This window comes from Lepisosteus oculatus, chromosome 29 (genome assembly GCF_040954835.1).
Source record: "Lepisosteus oculatus isolate fLepOcu1 chromosome 29, fLepOcu1.hap2, whole genome shotgun sequence".
NCBI lineage: Eukaryota > Metazoa > Chordata > Actinopteri > Semionotiformes > Lepisosteidae > Lepisosteus > Lepisosteus oculatus.
The window spans coordinates 5,237,891-5,257,732 of NC_090724.1; the positions used below are offsets into that span (position 1 = coordinate 5,237,891).

A 19,842-nucleotide genomic window follows, 5' to 3' on the forward strand; every position below is an offset into this window, starting at 1 on the left:
CCAGCCGTTTAAGCACAAAAATGTATTCAGCACAAAATTAACTACACGCTTTTCACGGATAGACCTTTTAACCGAGTTTCACAGCACAGTCGCGCTGCTATTTGGTTGACGTAATTCGACAATAACCCGATGAATACGTCCTCTCTCATAACATTCATATGTACATATATTTTAATGTATTAAAATACTGAAAAGACTTGCTCACAGCAAGGTGGTTGACGAAGAACTGGCTTGCTAACTATTCAGTAGGTCCCCTAAAACTGCACCGAAATACTTTTACTGAAAAACCCCAGACTGACCCTGGATTAGCAATGCAATGACCACGGACAGTGGAAGGCCGATGACAAGCAAGAGATCCAACGCATTAGTTTTTTAAACACAAAATAATAAAAAGGGTTATCAAAAGTAACCTTGAAAAAATATATATTTCTGAGCCCCCCAGGCGAGCGAGGACACTTTGAAACAGGTCTGTAGTCAGAACGTGGGATTTTTCACACTAATCTGTACCGTAGCCTCGCTGTCAATTTAATTACAATTGTTTTAGCCTTCATCACCCATTACGATATAATCACAAAGCAGCAACAACAACAAAAAAAGTTCCCCTTGGACAAACATTCGTAAATCATTTTTTCCCCCTTCAAAAGGCCCAGATCCATCCTGGTAGCGTGTTTTACCGATTAGACTTCGCTAGTCTCGTCTGGACATTGGATTCCGTTTGTCCATCAATATCGTGATATGTTGTATATTGATTATTTAAACATGTCCCCGTATATAGTCGGATTTTACGCAAATTTTAGAACGTCCTGTGTAATGTTTATTTAAAAACCCGTACACTATTTTTTTTACACCAGACCTCGTCACATATTTAAGCATACACTAAAAATAAGACACTCACTGAAGACCACAATTTAACTCCTCTCCAATGCTGAAAAATTCCTGAAGAAATAAGACTTATCAAGCTGCTCTAAATTAATAAGCATATGAATCGTACTACCATAATAAGGAAACAATTTATCCAAAAAACCTGATTTCCTCCCGTCTGATGACCATTATCTGCCGGGATAAAATCCGGATTACATCGGCTCTGCTGGTTCCGGAGTATTCCTGTGTCTCCTGCTTTTTATCCACTTCCTAATCGCGGGCTAATTAAATTCAATTTTTGGAGCAATGTTTCAAATTTCCTTTCAGATCTTTGACATTTTAATGGAATTTTTAACTGGTATCAACGCTAAATCAAAATCTATGTTTTCAAGACCGCACTCGTTCATTTGTGTTGGTTGAAATGCAAGCAACTGGACCTCTGTAGAAAGACCTCTCATTTTGGGAGCGTCTGATACCTTGTCATTCCAATCTGTGCACGTTCATCATCCACTAATTAATCCCCTATAGACAGAAATAAGGAAGCAAACTCACAGGTTGAGGAGAGATTGCATACATTTCTGTACGCTGAATTTGTAGGAACGTCATGTTAAATCAAGACCAATACAGAAAGAGGTAAGTAGGACTTCAAACAATCAATTAGATTAATTAGAGGCACTAATCAATTAGCACCAGCGATGACCGGCTCAGGTGAAATGAAAACCGACAGACAAGCGCCCTCTGGTGTTGGGGTTGGTAACAACTGGTGGATCGGACTAAGCGGTTATTGACAATTGGTGGGTAGAAACTACAGTAAACACACATCTGATTTGATTTAATTTTCTTTTGGTGTCCTACGCAACTGTGCGAGAGTCCAAACTTGATACCATTGTTTGCGCAGGTGCTCTCCTACTCTTTCCGTTGGCTTTCCATAATGTGAAACAGCTTCCCCAGTTCTCGCAAATGAGTGTTGTAAAACGCAATAATAAATTCGCCGTCTCGAACTGCAGCCCATTTCGGCTTCGTTTCACACGAAAAAGCCACCCCACCCCAAAGCCCTCCAATAGTGATTACATGAAATTAGGCGAGGTTTTAAAAATAACACAGCGACAGAGCTGCGTCCAGCCCTGGGAGCTGGGAGTATAATAAATAAAATATAAAAAATAAAAGCAGTTGAGAACAGTTGCTCCGGAGCGGCGAGACTCTCGGCGGCGCGCAATGTCAGCCGGCGGGCGCGCCCCCGCCGCTGTCCAGGCTGTGCCAAGCGCCGCTCCCGTGCCAGATGGACAGGATTAGCGGAGTGTTATTCAATCCAGCTGTTCTGTTCAAGGCTCCGCTCGGCACACCGCGGCCCAGCCAATAGCATAGCTGGCTCCACCGACACACCCTTCGACTGCCCTCTTTCGGGAGGCAAATCTCTGTTTCAACCCCCCTCACCCCCGCCAAAAAAAAAAGTGTGGAGAGACTGAGGAAAAAAAGGCTACAGAATATATTGAAATGCCGAGTCCATTGTCTGAGCGTTTTTCATCAACCGTTATTTCGATGACGGACATCGGTTAGGGTGAAAAAAGCACGATAAAGCAGCGCGATGCATCAGTCTACCACGTTGCGTTTTGCGCTACTCGTTTTTGATTTAGGAGACCCGACACTTATATTCCAGTGGACACCGACAGACGTGTCAAATTAAAGCTCATTCCACGCTAAAGGAGAAACACAACGTTTCGGGCCGTTCAGTCTTCTTCAAGCGAGAACTGCAGGAGGCTGGACGCTGTTTCTTCTTGTGGGATTAAACTTCACTGCCCCCCTCTACCCGCAGACATGTCAGTGGTGTGGTTTGGATTTCGCCACCCAGGTATATGGCTGGGTTTGCCGGAGCAATCGGGCGGCTGGACGCCTCATTCACGGGTATCCCACCTGGGGTTTGAACCCACGACCCCCCCTCCAGTCAGGCATCTAAAGCATTTAAATACTTATCGGCCAATAACGTGCGCGGCCGCCTGCAGGGATGTTGTGTTGTCTTTCTACAGTGTGATATTTGTTCCGCCTACAGGAACTGCAGCTGTAACGGGACGAGATAACCGAGGTAATAAACTGGCAGTCTCACTGTAAATAAGCGTTGTTGTAGCCTTGAGGAAACGTACCAGCCGCCCCCGTAGCGATCCCGGTACCCGTTGGCAAACAGCAGCCTAGGACAGACGGCAGAACTCGGCCTCGCACCCCGGGAAGCGAACTGAGCCACAGGGGCGCACGGGAGCGATCAGTGTTCTTCCGCAGGTGAAAGACAACTATCAAGGCGATGTAATGCCCTGAGGGTCCAGCCTAAATCCTCTCTGTAAATCCATACTCATGTCACACACACACACGCACACCTGTAGATTTCAGAAATCCTTCAATAAAATAGCGGATAAATAAACGCTTAGGAATGACATGCATAGACAGTGTGTGTGTCAGAAATATACTTTTGTGCAGATGTGTTTTAAAAGCAGGTTGGATTGTAATTCAATAACGCATGCAATCACTTTGACCCAAAACAAAACGCACTTTTGTTCCATTAAAATCTAGACCAAGTATCGTTCGGTCTGCTGTTTTCAAGAGCGAAGCCGAATGAAACCGAGGACTGACAGTAGCCTTCAATACCAACTCGAGATTCTTCTCCACAATGAGAGATATTTACATTTTATCCAGGTTGCGCAGCTCGGATAAACAACCGAGCTAGGCTAGCCCACAAGTACGCCCTGGGTTTAAAATGGACATGTTCATTTCAGGCGGTTTCTTGTGCTGTCACCGACAGCTTACAGAGCTGTTTCACACGCAGTCTAACTGAACAGGTGTCCTGTTCTACAGTAGATTAACTACTTATTCGTGGCAAAAATAATTTGACATTTAAACTAGGAAACTATTCAAGAAAAAAAAACCATAATAATCTTTTGTAAATTTGTCAGATTTTTTTTTTGCATTGTTTGAGTCCTTTAAAATGTAAAAAGTGCTTCAATATTATGGCAAGCTCTCCGGTTATCAGAGAATATTTTATTTTCATGTTATGTGGAGATCAGTTTTAAAACTGATCAAGCTTTTGCGTTTTGGTGTAGTTACTGGATGATGATGATTCTATTTGTCTTGTTATTTTTCCACAAGATATATACAACAAGAAGGTTTGAGACACTTTACCAAATAAAAAAAATCAACATTATATCGAGCAGAAATAAAATATATAAAGCATGACTGAACAGGTAAGTCTTTACATTTTTAAAAAACTGTAAAAGAGTTTACATTTCTCAAATTGGCAGAAAGTGAGCTCCAGAGCGGATAAAAAGTTAGAAAGTTAAATCTAAATGAATACATTCTTTTTTCAAAAAAATTCTGTTCCACATCGGTCTTAATTTCTCTATAATATCAAGATAAAAAAAATGCGAATTTGCGGCAGTTCACGCCCACGGCGTGTGAACCAATAGAACTGGAGTTATTTGCATGGAGTCCCGGGTTTAACATAAAGCCAGGCTTGGACAGGCGAGCATTGCACATTTTGTGAGGAGGTAGAAACCTCAACTCACCCCCCAGGAGCAACAATTGCACTTTCAGTAACTGCACTTTAACTCATTGTCCCGTCCGTTCGGATTACAACTACAAGCCCAGACCCTCTGCGCCGCATTCGGACCGCTCTGCACCTCTGAGCCCTATAATATCATGGGAAAGGAAAGCCTGCTGCTATTTCTGTGGATATACGTCGCGAAAACGTGGGCTAACCTTGCAATCTCCACTGAAGCCACCTCTTTAAGTAAGTGAGAACTGCGCGCTGCAATGAAATATAACGGGTCTTAACTTTTAGACGAGGCAGATTTCTAAAAGCCCAACGTGTTTTCTATTGTCTTGGAAGTTAAAGAATGCTAGAGCGGTTAGCGGTTAGGGCTGCAGAAAGCCAGCGGGATTGACCGAGAGTAACCCCAGGCGGGTAGACGGAGCGGCGAGTCAGCGCTGGCGCGCTGGTAGGTTTGAGACAGGGGGCCGTATGGCGCTCGGTTCTCTCCGTCTGTTTCGGAAAATCGTAGTGGCGTGGGCGAAGCCACACCGGCTCATAGGCTAGGCGCACTACAAAACGCGCACCACCAAACTAGACGTGCGTTGCTTAAGCGCAATAATCTATTTTCAGGGATTTTCTACCATTTGGTTAATTTAGCCACCAGCAGATTTTCCACACACAAAAAAAACAAACAAACCACAAACAACTACTGTTTTTAAATCTATTCAACGTCTGTCATCGTAATCTACAATTACAACTCTACATATGTGATTAATGTATGTTTAATAACAAATTGTAAACACGGACAAAGTCTCATCCGCATAATCTAAGCACAGTAGTTCCTTACTGCAACCGTTGGCGAAAGACAACATTTAAATTACACTTAAATCCGTTTATAACGGCACCATAATCTGCTTGAATCATGATCTCTTCCAATGAACTGAGTTGCTATATTATTTCAGTCACCGGAATTTAGATTACAACTAACCTAAGGGGAAAATTAATTATTACACACACTTTGGAAGGGGGAGGGGGGTGGGGAACTGACAGTAGTTGAGCAAAGTACAATTTGGGACTGGATGTATTCTAGTTATTTTAAGATACTGCTTTTCTGCCAATAGACGGCAGTGTCACGCTGTATTGTTGCAAGAAATATCCTGCGATGGTTGAGATACTCTCTGCCGGAGAGTATCAAGGAGAGTATCAAGCGAGCCTTGGTAACTCTGACAATAATTAAGGGCAGAAACAAAGAATGTTTAAATTATTAAAAAGTTAATAAGAGGCGATGTGCCGAGGACAGTCGAATCGATGCTCATACTGCATCTATACCTGTTTAAATTACAGCTACATATTAACAGGATGGTTACACCTCGGTACACAACCTTACGAAGCGATCAACTATCCCTTCTTTGAACAGCGCACGCACTTTAAAATACACATTCGATGAGGTTGTGCAGCTTGTTGCATTGTGTTGGTCTTTACTAAGAGTTCCCTTTCCACCGAAAAACTGAAAAGCTACGGACATTCGTAAATTCGAAAATGTACGTGATTATGCTGTAGTTTGAGCTTGTGTAAGCCTATAGTGCAAAAATAATTAAATTTTTAATAAGTATTAAGAAATCGATTTTTCCCGTTGTTCTGCGCCCTGGCATTCCCCATTTACGGTCCTGGTGTTGTATCTCTCTCTCTCTGCAGGCAATACCACTGACTGGGTTGTAGACTACAGTAACATTCAAACCAAATTCTCCCTCCGAACTGCGGACGAGCCAGAGGACGATCTCTGCTACCTTGTGCCTGGTCAGCCCGAAACGATCTCGCAGTGTAACTTCAACCCCAACGAACAGACTTTCCTAGTCATTCATGGCTGGACGGTATGTCGCTGAATGCCTTGCATTGCGCCGGAAAAAGTAGGATCGGAGATGTGCATTCTGTTGCATTAATACCGGTCAGAAACCGAAATGCTACCATTTTTAAATATGGGTAGCGCAAAAAAAAAGTAAATTATAATCCATGAATGTTTCCAAAAGGAATTCAGAAGGAAAAACAAGTCATTCTTAAAAAAAGGGAAATTTCAACACGAGCAACCAGAGAAAACGCAGGAAGAGACAACAGAATAACCCAATTTCACATAACTTGTAAGATAAACGAAATTAACAGTTCTCAGCCTTTATATTTCTCTGATTTGGCACTCTATACATCAGAATGTGAACCCACACCAGAGCTGTTTGAACCTTTATTTCTGAAACCTTTAATTCCAGGAATACACACCTAATCAGCAGACGTTATGACTCATCCACCTGCTTACCTTAACAAGCTGATGCAACAGAAAGTCACATTAAAAGTCACTGGGACCCTGAATGCTAAAGTATTTATTGATATATTTAGGTGAAAAACGTTAAGGTTAAACGGTTTAAAATGTGTGTAAGAGAAGAGAGAATATTTTGTAGATTTATGCCACTGTTTGAAGTTGAAATCCCTAAGAGTATTAAAAACAGATTCAGACCTAACATGGGAAAAGAGTTTCCCAAAAAATTGGGATAAACAGGCAATATTGTTTCACTAGGAAGCATGTTGCAATAAGGAATCCCATCTGAGCCACGGAATCTTCAGCTCTCCTTGTTCATGCAGTGTGATGTTAGCATGTCGCAGGAAACAGAGCAACACAGGCACACCTCCACTGACCCCACCTTGCTGTCCCCAGGTGACAGGGATGTTTGAGAGCTGGGTCTCCAAGCTGGTATACGCCCTGTACAAGAGAGAGCCCGCCAGCAATGTCATCGTGGTGGACTGGCTGCACAGAGCCCATCAGCATTACCCCACCTCTGCAGCCTACACCAGGCTGGTTGGGCAGGACCTGGCCCATTTTCTCAACTGGATCGAGGTGGGTACAAGGACCCCAGAGCCAGCCCTATGAGCCTGGTCACCGGGGTACAGTGATTACACCCGCCTCGTTGAGTCAGAAATGAAGAAAGTTCATCCTGCTGCTGCATAGCAGAGGGGAATCAAGTATTTCTTTCTCTTCTTTGACTCTACCACCTTTCTCAATCCCATGCATACATACAGTACAGCAACATGATCATACTTCTCAGATCTCTTTAATTCCAAAGAAGAAATCAGTTCTGGGTAACTTGTATGCTTTTACAAAGGTGTCAAACAGCCCACTGATCTATACTGTTCTAGGATTATTATTATTATTATTATTATTATTATTATTATTATTATTATTATTATTATTATTATTTACTTGGTGCACTTTCTGCATAGCTGCAGGTCCCATACCAATACGGTTAGTAGTGTCTGTAGTCATAATTTGGTAAGTGCTGTCCTTTGTAATTTAGAGTAAAAGTAAAGGACACTGTTACTTTTGTAATTCCAGTATTAGCTAAACTTTTAATAATGCATATTTTACACTTTTAAGCATGCCTTGGCAGATATAAAAAAAATCAGAACTGGGCTGGGGTTTTTGTTAAAAGGTGAGACTACATTTTGAGTGCAATAGCAAAATGATATTTCCCTCACGTGCAGTATGTTTCTACAAATGTAGATTTAGCAGGTATGCAAGCATTGGTAGGCCCAACAAAATTTCAAGCATGGTCAAAGTACTGCAATGAAGTCCCTTTGCAAATGGCCAGACAATTGCACAGTTCGTTCATTTTTTCAACCAAATCAGAACCTGGCAAATAATAAAAGGTTGTTGTCAGTTTTCTTTTTTAAAAAAGTGCAACTTCTGCACAAAACTGTTTGGCAGTGTATATACATGTCCGACTGACCAGAACCATAAAGGTTCTGGTTTGCCTGTATCAACATTTGCCTTACCCTCTTCTCTTTAGGCTGAGCTTGATTACCCTCTGGAGCGCTCTCACCTGCTGGGGTACAGCCTGGGTGCCCACGTGGCTGGCATTGCAGGGTATCTTACCAAGAAAAAAGTCAACCGCATCACAGGTGAGTGAGAAAAGGACCCGCTGAAACTGCAGTGCCTGTCTGGTTTTCCTCAGTGGTTGTGTAACGCGGAGCATCATGAGGCAGTTTCCACTACAGTTCATTTCACATCACAGAGTACTTACGGAGTCCCTCAGCTCTAAAAAAATCTCAGAGGAAAGTTTTGTTTACATAACCACTAACTGCCCAGGAAGTGTTGTGGTCCTATTTAGATTTAAATCTGTTTACAGGGAAAGCTTGCCAAGAAATCATTAGACCATAAAAAATCACTGTCGCTGCCCTTCACATGACACGTAAATGTAACTTGTGACAGCAAAGATGAAAGCACGGAGCAGCCTTTATGCAAGAAACACGTCGTTTTCAATACTGCTGTTGCTCCAATCTCCTTATGACATCACTGGTGAAGTCTGCCAGAAATTCCTGAGATGGAGATTTAGGATTATTTCAGCTTTTAGGTTCAATAGAAGCTGTACTTTCAGACTAGTCTGGTTCTCAAAGAACAGGAACAGCAACACTGTGAACAGGAACAGCTACTGTGATCATCACCAAACTTTCACAGCCTAAAACCCTCTCTGGGCAGTCAGTAGCAAAGAGGTTAATTCATTGACGATGCCCTGCACATCAGCCAGGTAGTCAGCACTATTGTCTTACAGCACCAGAGTCCCTAAAGCTCCCAGAGGCATGTAGTTTAGGTATGATTGGCAACTCTGAACGACCTCTTTCTGGTGGGGTCCTTGTAGAGCCCGAACCACACGAGCTCGATGTCTCTTTCCTGGCCTGTGATGTTTGGATAGGGTATGCAATTGCAAGCAAAGGCGTTGTGTCTTTGCCCAAGTGTCATGTTATCGGACTGCCTTGCCCTTACAGGTCTGGACCCCGCTGGCCCTAACTTTGAATACGCCGACGAGCAAAGCAGTCTGTCTCCGGACGATGCCGAGTTTGTGGACGTCCTGCACACCAACACTCGGGGCTCCCCAGACCTGAGCATAGGAATCAAGAGGCCCGTCGGCCATGTGGACATTTATCCCAACGGTGGAAGCTTTCAGCCAGGGTGCGACTTGCACAAAGCGATGTACATGATTGCTGCTGCTGGCTTTAAAGGTACAGTCCCTGATTGACGGCCATCGGCCCCTAGATCCCAAAAAATCATTAGAATGCAAAAAGAAATTGGATCAAATCTCCTTCAGCAGCAGGGCAATAATCCAAGTCTTTACTGTCATGTTTGAGTTTAATTTCATTGTAAGGCAAAGCAGAAGAAGTGGTGCATCAAGCCACACAGTCAATTAAGAGGTTGATTTTCCAAGCGCTTTGCTCCTGTGCAGAATTTTCTTCATCTTTCCCTCCCCTCCTCCCTCTCCGTCCCTCCGGCCCGCCCGCGCAGAGATGGACCAGCTGGTGAAGTGCTCCCACGAGCGCTCCGTCCACCTGTTCATCGACTCGCTGCTGAACGAGCACAAGCAGAGCCTGGCCTTCCGCTGCGGGGCCAAGGAGACCTTCGACAGGGGGCTGTGCCTGAGCTGCCGCAAGAACCGCTGCAACAAGGTGGGCTACGAAGTCAAGAAGGTGCGCAGCCGCAGAAGCAGCAGGATGTACCTCAAGACCAGGGAGATCATGCCTTACAAAGGTGAGGGGGGGGGTGGTCTGAGGCAGGAGTCAGAGCTAAATCCTCTGTGTGCTGCAATGCAAAGCAGGAGCATAGGTATCTGTGGAATCAGTGGGGAAATCACACCCATGTTAACATGTTAAGAGGACTGAAGTAAAGCAATGCTTTTTGTAGTCTCATTCACCTGTAACGTCTTGTGGATAAAACAAAATTAGATCCAATATTGAATGGAACGCAGCTTAAAAAAGAAACCAATTCTGAGCTGATCTGGAAGACCACAGCTAAAAGGGAGATTGGGTGCAACAACATGGTGTCATTTCTTTTTGTGACTACAACTGTAATGCCTAACTCAGGCACATGAAGGGACAATACACTATCGCTGCAATCTGCAGTTTCAGAACCATCTGTAACACCTGACCTGGTACTTAAGGCTTCAAGCACAAGCACTGCTCACCAGGCAGTGGAACAGAAACAACAGTGCCCTTTACCTTTACTCCAGTTAATAGAGGACACGACTTGCATAAGATATGAACGCAGCAGGCATGACAGCACGTCCAGCTCTGACACCCCTGTGCTAGACTGGTACAGAGTGGCATTCCTGCAGTGAGAGCACCATGTTAAAAAAAAAAGTCAGGTGACGATGAGGTTACTAGGAACTGGAGCGAAGAGCATTCTGGCTACTGCATTTGAGACACACAACACCCTGCTGGCAGAGGGGCTGGCTGAAAGCACAAACTCAGTGGCATTTTATGAAGTAGCTGAAGTAATGTGAGCCACTCTCGCTGCCACCCCCCAGCTGGAGTGAGCATGTCTCCTCCATATCTGTTTACCAACATGCATTTTATTTTAAAGGCAATAAACACCGAGCCTGTAAGTATGTGTTATCTCCATTATAAAAGAGCCATTGTCATAATGAATACCTAAGAAGTGCTTGTCAATTATACCCTTCAGCATGTGAATAAATCTAACAGGGATAATTTGATAAGCTTAGTATCTAAATCACCACCTCTTGTCTGCCAGGATATCTTCACCTTTGCTTTCCAAAGTTATGCTGGAATCTGTCTTGTCCCTTTTTCTCCCGCTTTTTGTCCCACTTTGAGCCCGTTGCTTGCTGGGATAAGCTCCAGCAACTCCGAGACCCTGTATTGGATAAAGTGGTTAAAAAATGGATGAATGGATGACTGGGATGGTTGATCTGGGGTCTCCTCGGGAGCTCCAAATTAAAAAATGACGGGGTAAAATATGTTGTGCTCTGTGGCAGGGAGATTACTGAAAAGGCATTTCTTTCGCAGTTTTCCACTATCAGATCAAGCTCCACTTCTTCAGCCAGAAGAACATCAGCTTCACTGTGCAGCCTGTGCAGGTGTCTCTCCATGGGACCCAGAATGAAACGGAGAACATCGCACTTGTCTTGTAAGTTGATCCAAGAAAAAAAAAGCTATCCGTCCACCTTCCTTGCTTTAGCAATATTAGCCACATTCTCATTGCATCTTGCTCTGGACAAGCTTACAGTGACCCGACTGTTAAAAGTCTGCTTCAATCCAATGATGTATCTTTACACTGAGAATTATGAAAAAGGATGGGATGGATTATCATGGTCACACAGTGAAAACAGACTCTGGGCAAAGTTTGAAGGTCATAGTCTGCAGTAAAATCACACACAGTCCTAATTGGTAGCTGTTCTTTAAATTCAATTTTTGTAGCAAAACTGATTTTACTGAAAGATCAAAACACCTTTGTTAAACTGGCCTTACTGTTTTGCTTTATTACATTTTTGGTAATACAAATCTTTAGCATTATAGTTATACACTGTAGATATGTGTCTTACCCCCGGTCCACATTCAGTAAAATACATCTCCATGTGTTCCATTTTAAAGACCTAGGAAGGATTAAAAATTGGCCCATCGAGCACATGTATCTAACTGGGATCGTTCTCATCTGTGTTTTGAAAGAAGCCAACCCTGTTTCGGACTCTGGATTGGATAGAAATCTCTTTTAATCCAAGGAGAAATATTGTTTTCGACTTCAGGATGGTTTTGCTGACAAATCCAATTTGCTCGTTGACTCTGCATGCAGATTTCACCGCAGAAATGTTCCAGTGTAATGTCTGCTGCACACCCTGTACTTATTTGTGCTTACATTGCGTTACATTCGTCATCGCAGTGATTAGTGAGCAGGAAGGGCCGCTTCACATCACAATTCACGCAAACTCTTGCTCTCACCCATGGCGAGACCTGGGGTTTACAACAGCATGGTGACTATGCAGTATAAGTTCACAATTTTGTGCTTAATTCGGAATTAATACCGAGATTTAATAACCAGGCCGAGAAATTGGGACTGCAGTTTCCCTTAAATACACAACCATTTTCCAGTGCTGCCAAATGGCACCCACACGATCGGGCTGTTGACCAGCCATGAGCAAACTCATAAGCAAAGCCTGACAAATCCTGTCTCTGTCTTGGCATGCACAGACCTGCGATGTCCACCAACAAGACCATCTCCTTCCTGCTGACCACAGACGTGAACATCGGGGAGCTCCTGATGGTCAAGATGAAGTGGGAAAAGGATTCGTACTTCTCCTGGTCCGACTGGTGGGGAAGCAGCAGCTTCATGATCCGCAAGCTGCGTGTGAAGGCCGGGGAGACCCAGGCCAAGTAAGCCTGAGAATCGGGGGTAGACAGGAGGAGAACAGCTGGGGCTCATCGGATCACAGGCAGAGATCCGATGAGCCCCAGCTGTTCTCCTAATTGGGCTCATCAGAACTGAACCTGTTACAGAAGTTGATGTCAACACCTTGGAAGCTGTATGGCACTGGATTCTCCCACAGCTTAGAACCAGTTTTTTGACTTGGCAGAATTCACCGCCATCCAGCACTTAGTGGGGCTCTGAAGTCAGAGCTGGCTGTGATCAGATCCTGGCTTGAAGGCATCTGGATGACGGAAGTGGACGTCAAGCGTCCGTTTTATTTTCGTTTGTTGAGCAACTCGGAAGGGACCGTGTACTGACCCCTCTGTCTTGAATCCAGGGTGGAGTTCCACGCCCAAAATGGAGACTTCGCAGAGCTGAAAAGAGGAGGAGACTTCGCCACCTTCGTCAGATCCAAAGAAAGTCACGTGAGCAAGAGACATGCCAGGTGAGCAGCTACACGCACTGCGGCAGGGAAGGCTCAAGTGATTTGAGTCAGTCCATACCTCTTGCTGTTTACAAAGGAACACCCTGAACCTTGGGCCCCCCAGACGCCCGCTGGCTTTTCACTCCAGCTTAGCTTTCTGCTGCGCCATCGAACCCCTGCCTGGCTTAATACCAGGATTAATCTGAACTCTTCGTTTTCAGTTCCTTTACATGGTGGAGGCTGCCTTTGAACCTTTGCATTTTTCTCCACGACTTAAGAGCTCCTGTTTTTGAGTAGAGGAAAAAAAAACGCTTCCAAGAACGCCAGTCAACGACTCATTAATTCGACTAGGTAAAAGCCTAGGCAACAAAATCCAGCAGGTGTGGAGGTCCCCAGGCTGAAAGAGCTGGGTGTACACAGGTGATCCTTTTGTGCTTCTGTATGAATGTCAGTACTAGCATACAGGTATCATATTTCAACTGGGCCCCTAGTTTTCTAGTTGTTTTCTAGTTGTCCTCACACAGCACGAATGAGAGGACCGAACTGCTCCAACGCAAAACGGATCCTACTGACAGTTTAAGAATGGATTTCTGTAATTGCCCAACGGAGGAGTTAGGGAGAGAGGGTAATGGAGATTTATCGCCAACCGTGAGCTCTGCTCTTGTCATTCTGAAACGAGATCTGTCCTCCCCTTCTTTGGCAGGGAGCACAGACGCAGAATGTACGCCAGCCCCTGGGGAAAGAAGATGGACTGAGCCGCAGGCCGGACAGAACAGCACAGCGTCGTGGGAGCGAGACCGGAGCGAAGGGGCGGCGGGGAGCTAGTGTCTGGATGACAAGTTTGAATTTTGTTGTCTCTGGCTCGGCTCAAGAGCGTGGGCTCTTCAGCGCCGGGCAATCTTTGTAGCCATTTTCCATCTGCCCTTCGCCACTCCTCTGCGTCTCAGCACAGACTGTTGCTATCAAGCGACCGAACAGGTGTCGTTAACACAGATCCCGAGCTTGGTCTTAGTTAGTTTACCGCAGCTTTGGAATTAAAGTTAAGGGAGAGGACAAAAGAAACGGTGATCTCAGTTTTAGCACTGGCAATGTAGATGTCTCACCTTATTGGCTTTTATTTACATATACATTGTAACTAGGCAACTTATGCAATATAGCACTAGCATTTTAAGAGAGCAGGCATATTTACTGGCTGTATGGAAGAATTTGGATTCCTTCTATCCTAAAGTGTATTAAGTGTTGTGCTGTTTGGCCTGTTTGAATGTACCTGTTCACTCTGCGCCACTGTGTATTAAATTTATTTATGCTTTAGAGAAGTGTATTTTTCTGTCCTTGGATGTGTGCAAGAGACACTGCGTGCTTTAAACTTGGGAAGCACAGACCTTTCAGCACACAAAGCTTCTTCCTTCAGAAAACTACGGAGGGTTAGGATGAATCCAAAGGAATGAAGATTGACTATGCTCCGTTTTGGGTTTTTTTAAACCACAGGGACCAAAGCACTTTCCTTTTAAAAATTGCCTGTTTGTTCTAAGTGTTTATGTTGTACCTGGGCCAAGGACTCGTGTCAGCAGCACAGTAACATCTCTTGTGCGCGTGTGTTCTGCGGATGGTCACAGGCCATCAAAGTCCCAGCATGTCAATCAGTCACTTCTTCAATCAGATTAAGCAAGATCTCGATTACATTGCATCTCCCGGCCTCTGGAGAATAAATAGTGCCCCACTCTCTGTTTGGACCTCGCTCAGAGTTTCTGTGGCTGCTTTATACCAGTAGAAGCTGATGGTAGAGGACCAGAAGGCTTTAATGTCCCTGGTTATTATAATCAATTAATAAATGTTATGCATCTACTTGCAGTAAAGCCCCGAGCTGTTTTATATGTATCTGTGCTTTTGTAATTTTCTGTGTAATAATCTGTAAAAAGAGCAGAAGTAAAAAGTAATAAGAATAATATTTTAATTGACTGACACTACTGTTGGGCCCTCCAGGGAGAGAGTTCGAGACCCCTGGATTAACCCAAATGAAACCTCTCTGTGCCTAGCCAGGTAATACAGTCCCAGGTTGTGCCTTTTGGATTCAGATTGTTCCTTTGCAGGGCGATACAATACACAGAGTGAAAAATCTACGGGGCTCATTAATTATCCGTAAATAAAAACTGTAATTAAATTTCAGTTTTGTTATTTTTGTCCTTCTTCGTAAGAAAGGACTAAAATAAAACTATGAAGGGTTGAGAACCCTCAACACTGAAGTGTGGTGAGACTTTCCTATGCCACATAAATCATACATTTTGAGAATATTTCATGGTATATTTATTAAATGTATATATTTGTATAATAAGCTGTATATAATATATTTTTGCTAGGTTTTCTGAGGCTATGTGTTCTTTTTGTGTGTTCTTTTTTTTTTCAAAACAGCACTTGTCATTTTTTTAAAAAACTGCTTTGTTAGGCCTGTCACACATATTAAGAGTGATATCGCTGTAGTGTTGAGAAACCATCTAGGGGTAACGTTTCTGACCAGCAGCTTTCACACTGTAGAACTCATATGCAGTGTCTTGTACTGAAAACTCCATTGAACTGTATTAAACTCTAATGATGCACAAAATCACATATTGAATGTCAGCTTGTAAACTTTTGTGCATACTAGAGTCAACGATGCAAAAACGGAGCCCCTTAAATGCATAGTGTTGCACATCAGGGTTCTGGATTTTAGAGCTTCACAATAACAATCTTTTTGTACAAGAGGGAAAAAAAGTCTCCTTTTGTACTACTATGTAATATCTTTTTTACTACTATCTGAAGGTAGTTTCAGACATGTACTTATGTCACTTTCAAAGAGGCCTATTTTTTGCCAACAGATACTTTTAGTGTGTGTGTGTAATTGTTGTCAGTCAGCTTCAAAAATATAACAATATAAAGGTCTCCCATTTCTCTGTCTTGTGGGTAGCAGCAGATAGAAGTGATCTGCATTTTGAAGTTTCTGTTCACTCTTTGCATTTCTGTACTAAAAAAAATATTTATTGGGACTGTTTAATAAAAAATAAAATTGTGATAACCAGTTGTCTATTCTTTTTTGTGATTAATGTGGTCAGTTCGCTACATTTGTTGCTGCTATGTCGCTAAATGAGTCAATATTTCTCACAAGCATTGTATAATGCCTGCATGCAAAAGAAGACAAGTGCACAGGCGTTCCTGTAAAAAACATGGGAAAGACTGCCCTTTAATGGAATAACATTCTCTTTTTTAGCTTTTAAATAAACTTTGACGTGTATGCTATGCCGACCTCTTTTGCTAAATTATCATGCAAGTCAAATGTATTCTTTTGTTTCTGTATATTTTTGGCATGCCTATATAATATAAGGATTATTATATTAACCCAAGGATAGCCTTGACCTTGTTAACAGTAAGGAATGTATGAAGCAGTCTACTCATGCGGATCACTGGGGGAAGGGCTGAATTAGCTGGTAAGGGTTATGTGTCTTTCTGTACACAGGCATTAAACAACTGATCTCAGCAAAGGTGTAACGCTTAATTTACTAAAAGTCTACAAAAAGTCATCCGGTCCCCCTAGGAAATGAAGGGACCTTAAACTGGGGGCTGAGTCTGCCTGCAGCCTGCAGCTTGCCCTTGCCAAACCTCCTTAAGAACACTCCGACCCTCCTCTCCCAACCCCTATCTCCTGTGGCAGAAGGACAGCACACAGCTGTGCTTAATAAAGGCCGATAAGCGTTTGTTCAAGGTAAAGACTTTCTTGTGAGCGCTTGGAAATCTTTACCAAGATCTGAGAAACAATAATACCTCAGCACTGATATTAAGAAGGAAGTGGATTCATTTATGGAATGATCACAGCAATTCACCAATAAGCAAGCAACCTCGTACACAATGTAAATGCAAATAGCAAGCCATCCAGTGTCTACCTTCATATAAAGAAAATTCAAAATACTACAGCTTTGAGGGTTCACAAAAAAAGAATCGACAATAGGTCCTTGTAGTATAAAATATGGATTTTATTAGTGCTTTGATCCTGGGCACTAACTGAAACACCATTCGATAAATACCTTTTTTGAAATATCAAAAAGAAACTTGTCTCATGTAGTGAACCTAGACCTCAATCTATATGCAAAAACAGTACTGCAGCTTGGTCTATATTTTTGAAAGGTGGTCTTTCTACCAACCAGAATCCACCTGAAAGGGCAATGTCATCTCTCAGGCTCTACATTAGTCGTTAAGCCCGAGCTACAATGAACACAACTAACAGAAGTTCAAGCAAGTCCAAGTGGACTTTCCCAGGTAGAAAGATAAAGATCTTTGAAATAAACGCAAGTGAAGAGAAGAACAACAGAGTGCCAAGGCCTTTGTGGCACAGACAGTTATTTCTGGAATTGTCTTGTGTTCCAGAATTAAAAAGGTCTGCAACTGCCATTCGCTGGTTGCCAGTTTTTGAAGCCAAAACTCTGGCTTTTTCCAGGAAACATCTGGATGGGATCTTTGGATGAATTACCTACGATCAACACAACGAGCTAGATGGGACAATCGGTTTCCTCTTATTTGTAAAACTTTCTAATGCTGTTATGTTTTCTCTAGGCAGTCAGGGGCAAGGGATTATGCTTTGAATGAAAGACCATAATCAGCGTGAACAGCAGTCATGCCGACAAAAATGCAGAGTATCAAATTGCACCACACTTTCCTAGAAAGTAACGTGCAGAGGCTCAAAGAAACTATTAAACAAGCCTAATCCATTGCTGAGAATGCATTACAACTGCAAGGCGTTTTTAATAGGTTCTGTTTTTTTCATTTAATTGAAGAATATTTTCTCTTGAAGTCCCCTGTTATGCTCAGCTGGGCCTTGTCATGTTCCCAACCAGATCTTCAGGCATTGTCTCGTGAATCAGGTTGTTGTGAACCACAACAAAGTTTCATAAAATAAAAATGCATGAACTGGCTGACATGTTAAAAGTTTCCGAAGCTAACTGTGCTCATCAGAGCATAATTGACTCTGCTTTTCAATGCATCATCTCTAAGAAACAGAGAAAGTGAAGGCAGTTCAATTTGCTACCAGAGTGCAGTCAATCTAGACTGGTAACAATTATATGCCCTCTGTCATTCAAAGTGATACTGTAACACTTCAACACTCTTTATTGCCCTTCACATCTCAGAACCCAACTAGTGACAAAGAACACAGGGAAGGAGGGTAGGCCAAAAACTGCAGCAATTTTCCCCAAATTTTAATAAGGAATGACCTGTATGCCTGTTAGGGTTTAGTCAGCTACACTGAAACTTGACAATAATACAGAACTGACTGAATAATGGTTCCCACGCTATTTAATACAGCTGTAATTACTGCAGTGAGATCTGCAGCCCCACACTGTCTTCACCTTTTGAGACACGCAAAACCCCAGGAAACCATGAGCCAAATACAAAACACAACAGCTTATTCCAGCTCCCCCACATGGGCCCCACATGTCTGTAGAGGATTACTGGAAGTTCAGTCACAACAATTACACAGAATTCTTTGAGGAGTCACCGCTGCTTTGTTCTTGCTGTGTGCATGCCAATCACAACATGTACACAAACATTGTTTTTAGGCTTCTTTGTTTTTGCATTGCAAGGTATCTGCATCCTGTTCCCAGTCTTCTCCTTGTGTGCCCATGTGGAATGACAGTGCTCGAAAACCAGTCTGGGATAAATGTGTTTGTTTCCGAAATGTTTCCGTTTCGCAATCCCGGGCAGGTAAACCCACAGGTTATTTGGTTCTGACTCAGGCTGAGCTGCGAAAATCCCAGGGACCACATTTCAGGAAAGCAAAGTGCCACCTTGATCTGTTTTATCCGTGCGGAAATCAGGTCTGCACAACAAAAACACCCGCACACGTGTCCGTCCAGCTCATCCCTAATTCCTGTCGCTGTCTAATCCCCTTTTTCAATCATTTTACCATCACCAATTTCCCTCCAGTGGATCGGAACGAAAGAGTATCAGTCACTGGGTTTAGGAAATCTTAACTTGGTTCATTTTGGGGGTGGTACAATTCCATGGGTTCATTTTTTCTCCTCTTCGTACATCCTACTCTGTCCCATGGCAGAGCCAGTGGTATCATTGGGATCTTTATACTGGACCCTCCTGGATCAATGAAGCCAACAACGCAGGGAGAGCAACTGTGGTTGTTGGGACCAGTGTCTCTCGCTGTACTGCAACAGCAGTGAACAACAGAGAACACAACCTACCTCTAAATGAAAGCTGCAGCAACACATTTAAAACTAGCGAAAGGACGCTGACAGGTGACAGCAGTGAGATCTTTGCTCACGGGAGGGGGTCAGCGTTTAATCGGACCAAAGTTTTGACTGGGTTCCAGTGTTTTTATTTGTGGCTCCTGCCATGTGACACTTTTCCAGTGCTCTCTGTTGTACCATAGCGTCAGAAATTCCAGAAGCAGTGCCAGGCCTGCATGCTTTTTTATATTTACTGATAGGCATCATAAACTCAACGAATGCTTTTGCGATATACTCCTCTGTTGTGTCTTTAATACCTCCCAGTATATCAAGCTTCAGCTGCCTTCACCAGATCCTTACTTCAGTGCTATGGCTGCAGAGATCTCCAAGGTTAGACAGGATCAGCCAGACATTCCTAACCTAGCATGTGACCTGACAAATTCTTAATTCCGCACACCATATTTCTGCGACAATAGAAACAACTGATTACAATTACTACACTTTAAAAAAAAATTAATGCTTTAGTTGTTTGTTGCCTCCCGTCTGCTGCTTGTTCTTATTTTTCTTACATCTTACGATGGCAAAAAAAGAAAAGGAATAAAGGTAGCCTTCC

The 19,842-nt window shown here is 43.2% G+C and overlaps 1 protein-coding gene across 1 annotated transcript; it reads left to right on the forward strand.

Annotated features, from left to right (window-relative positions):
- The first annotated feature begins 4,367 nt into the window (after window positions 1–4,367).
- lpla (lipoprotein lipase a) lies at window positions 4,368–16,078 on the forward strand. Its single transcript, XM_006639989.3, has 10 exons — window positions 4,368–4,633; window positions 6,071–6,246; window positions 7,077–7,256; window positions 8,206–8,317; window positions 9,182–9,415; window positions 9,696–9,938; window positions 11,210–11,330; window positions 12,389–12,571; window positions 12,943–13,050; window positions 13,733–16,078. The coding sequence occupies exons 1-10, from the start codon at window positions 4,543–4,545 to the stop codon at window positions 13,782–13,784; spliced, it is 1,500 nt and encodes a 499-aa protein (XP_006640052.2). The 5' UTR covers window positions 4,368–4,542; the 3' UTR covers window positions 13,785–16,078.
- The last annotated feature ends 3,764 nt before the right edge of the window (window positions 16,079–19,842 follow it).

Excerpts from the sequence above, each read along its gene's own strand:
- lpla (XM_006639989.3), top strand. The coding sequence starts at position 4,543 with ATGGGAAAGGAAAGCCTGCTGCTATTTCTGTGGATATACGTCGCGAAA. Across the intron at positions 7,257-8,205 it reads ATTTTCTCAACTGGATCGAG|GCTGAGCTTGATTACCCTCT; the intron begins GTGGGTACAAGG and ends TCTTCTCTTTAG. Across the intron at positions 12,572-12,942 it reads GCCGGGGAGACCCAGGCCAA|GGTGGAGTTCCACGCCCAAA; the intron begins GTAAGCCTGAGA and ends TCTTGAATCCAG.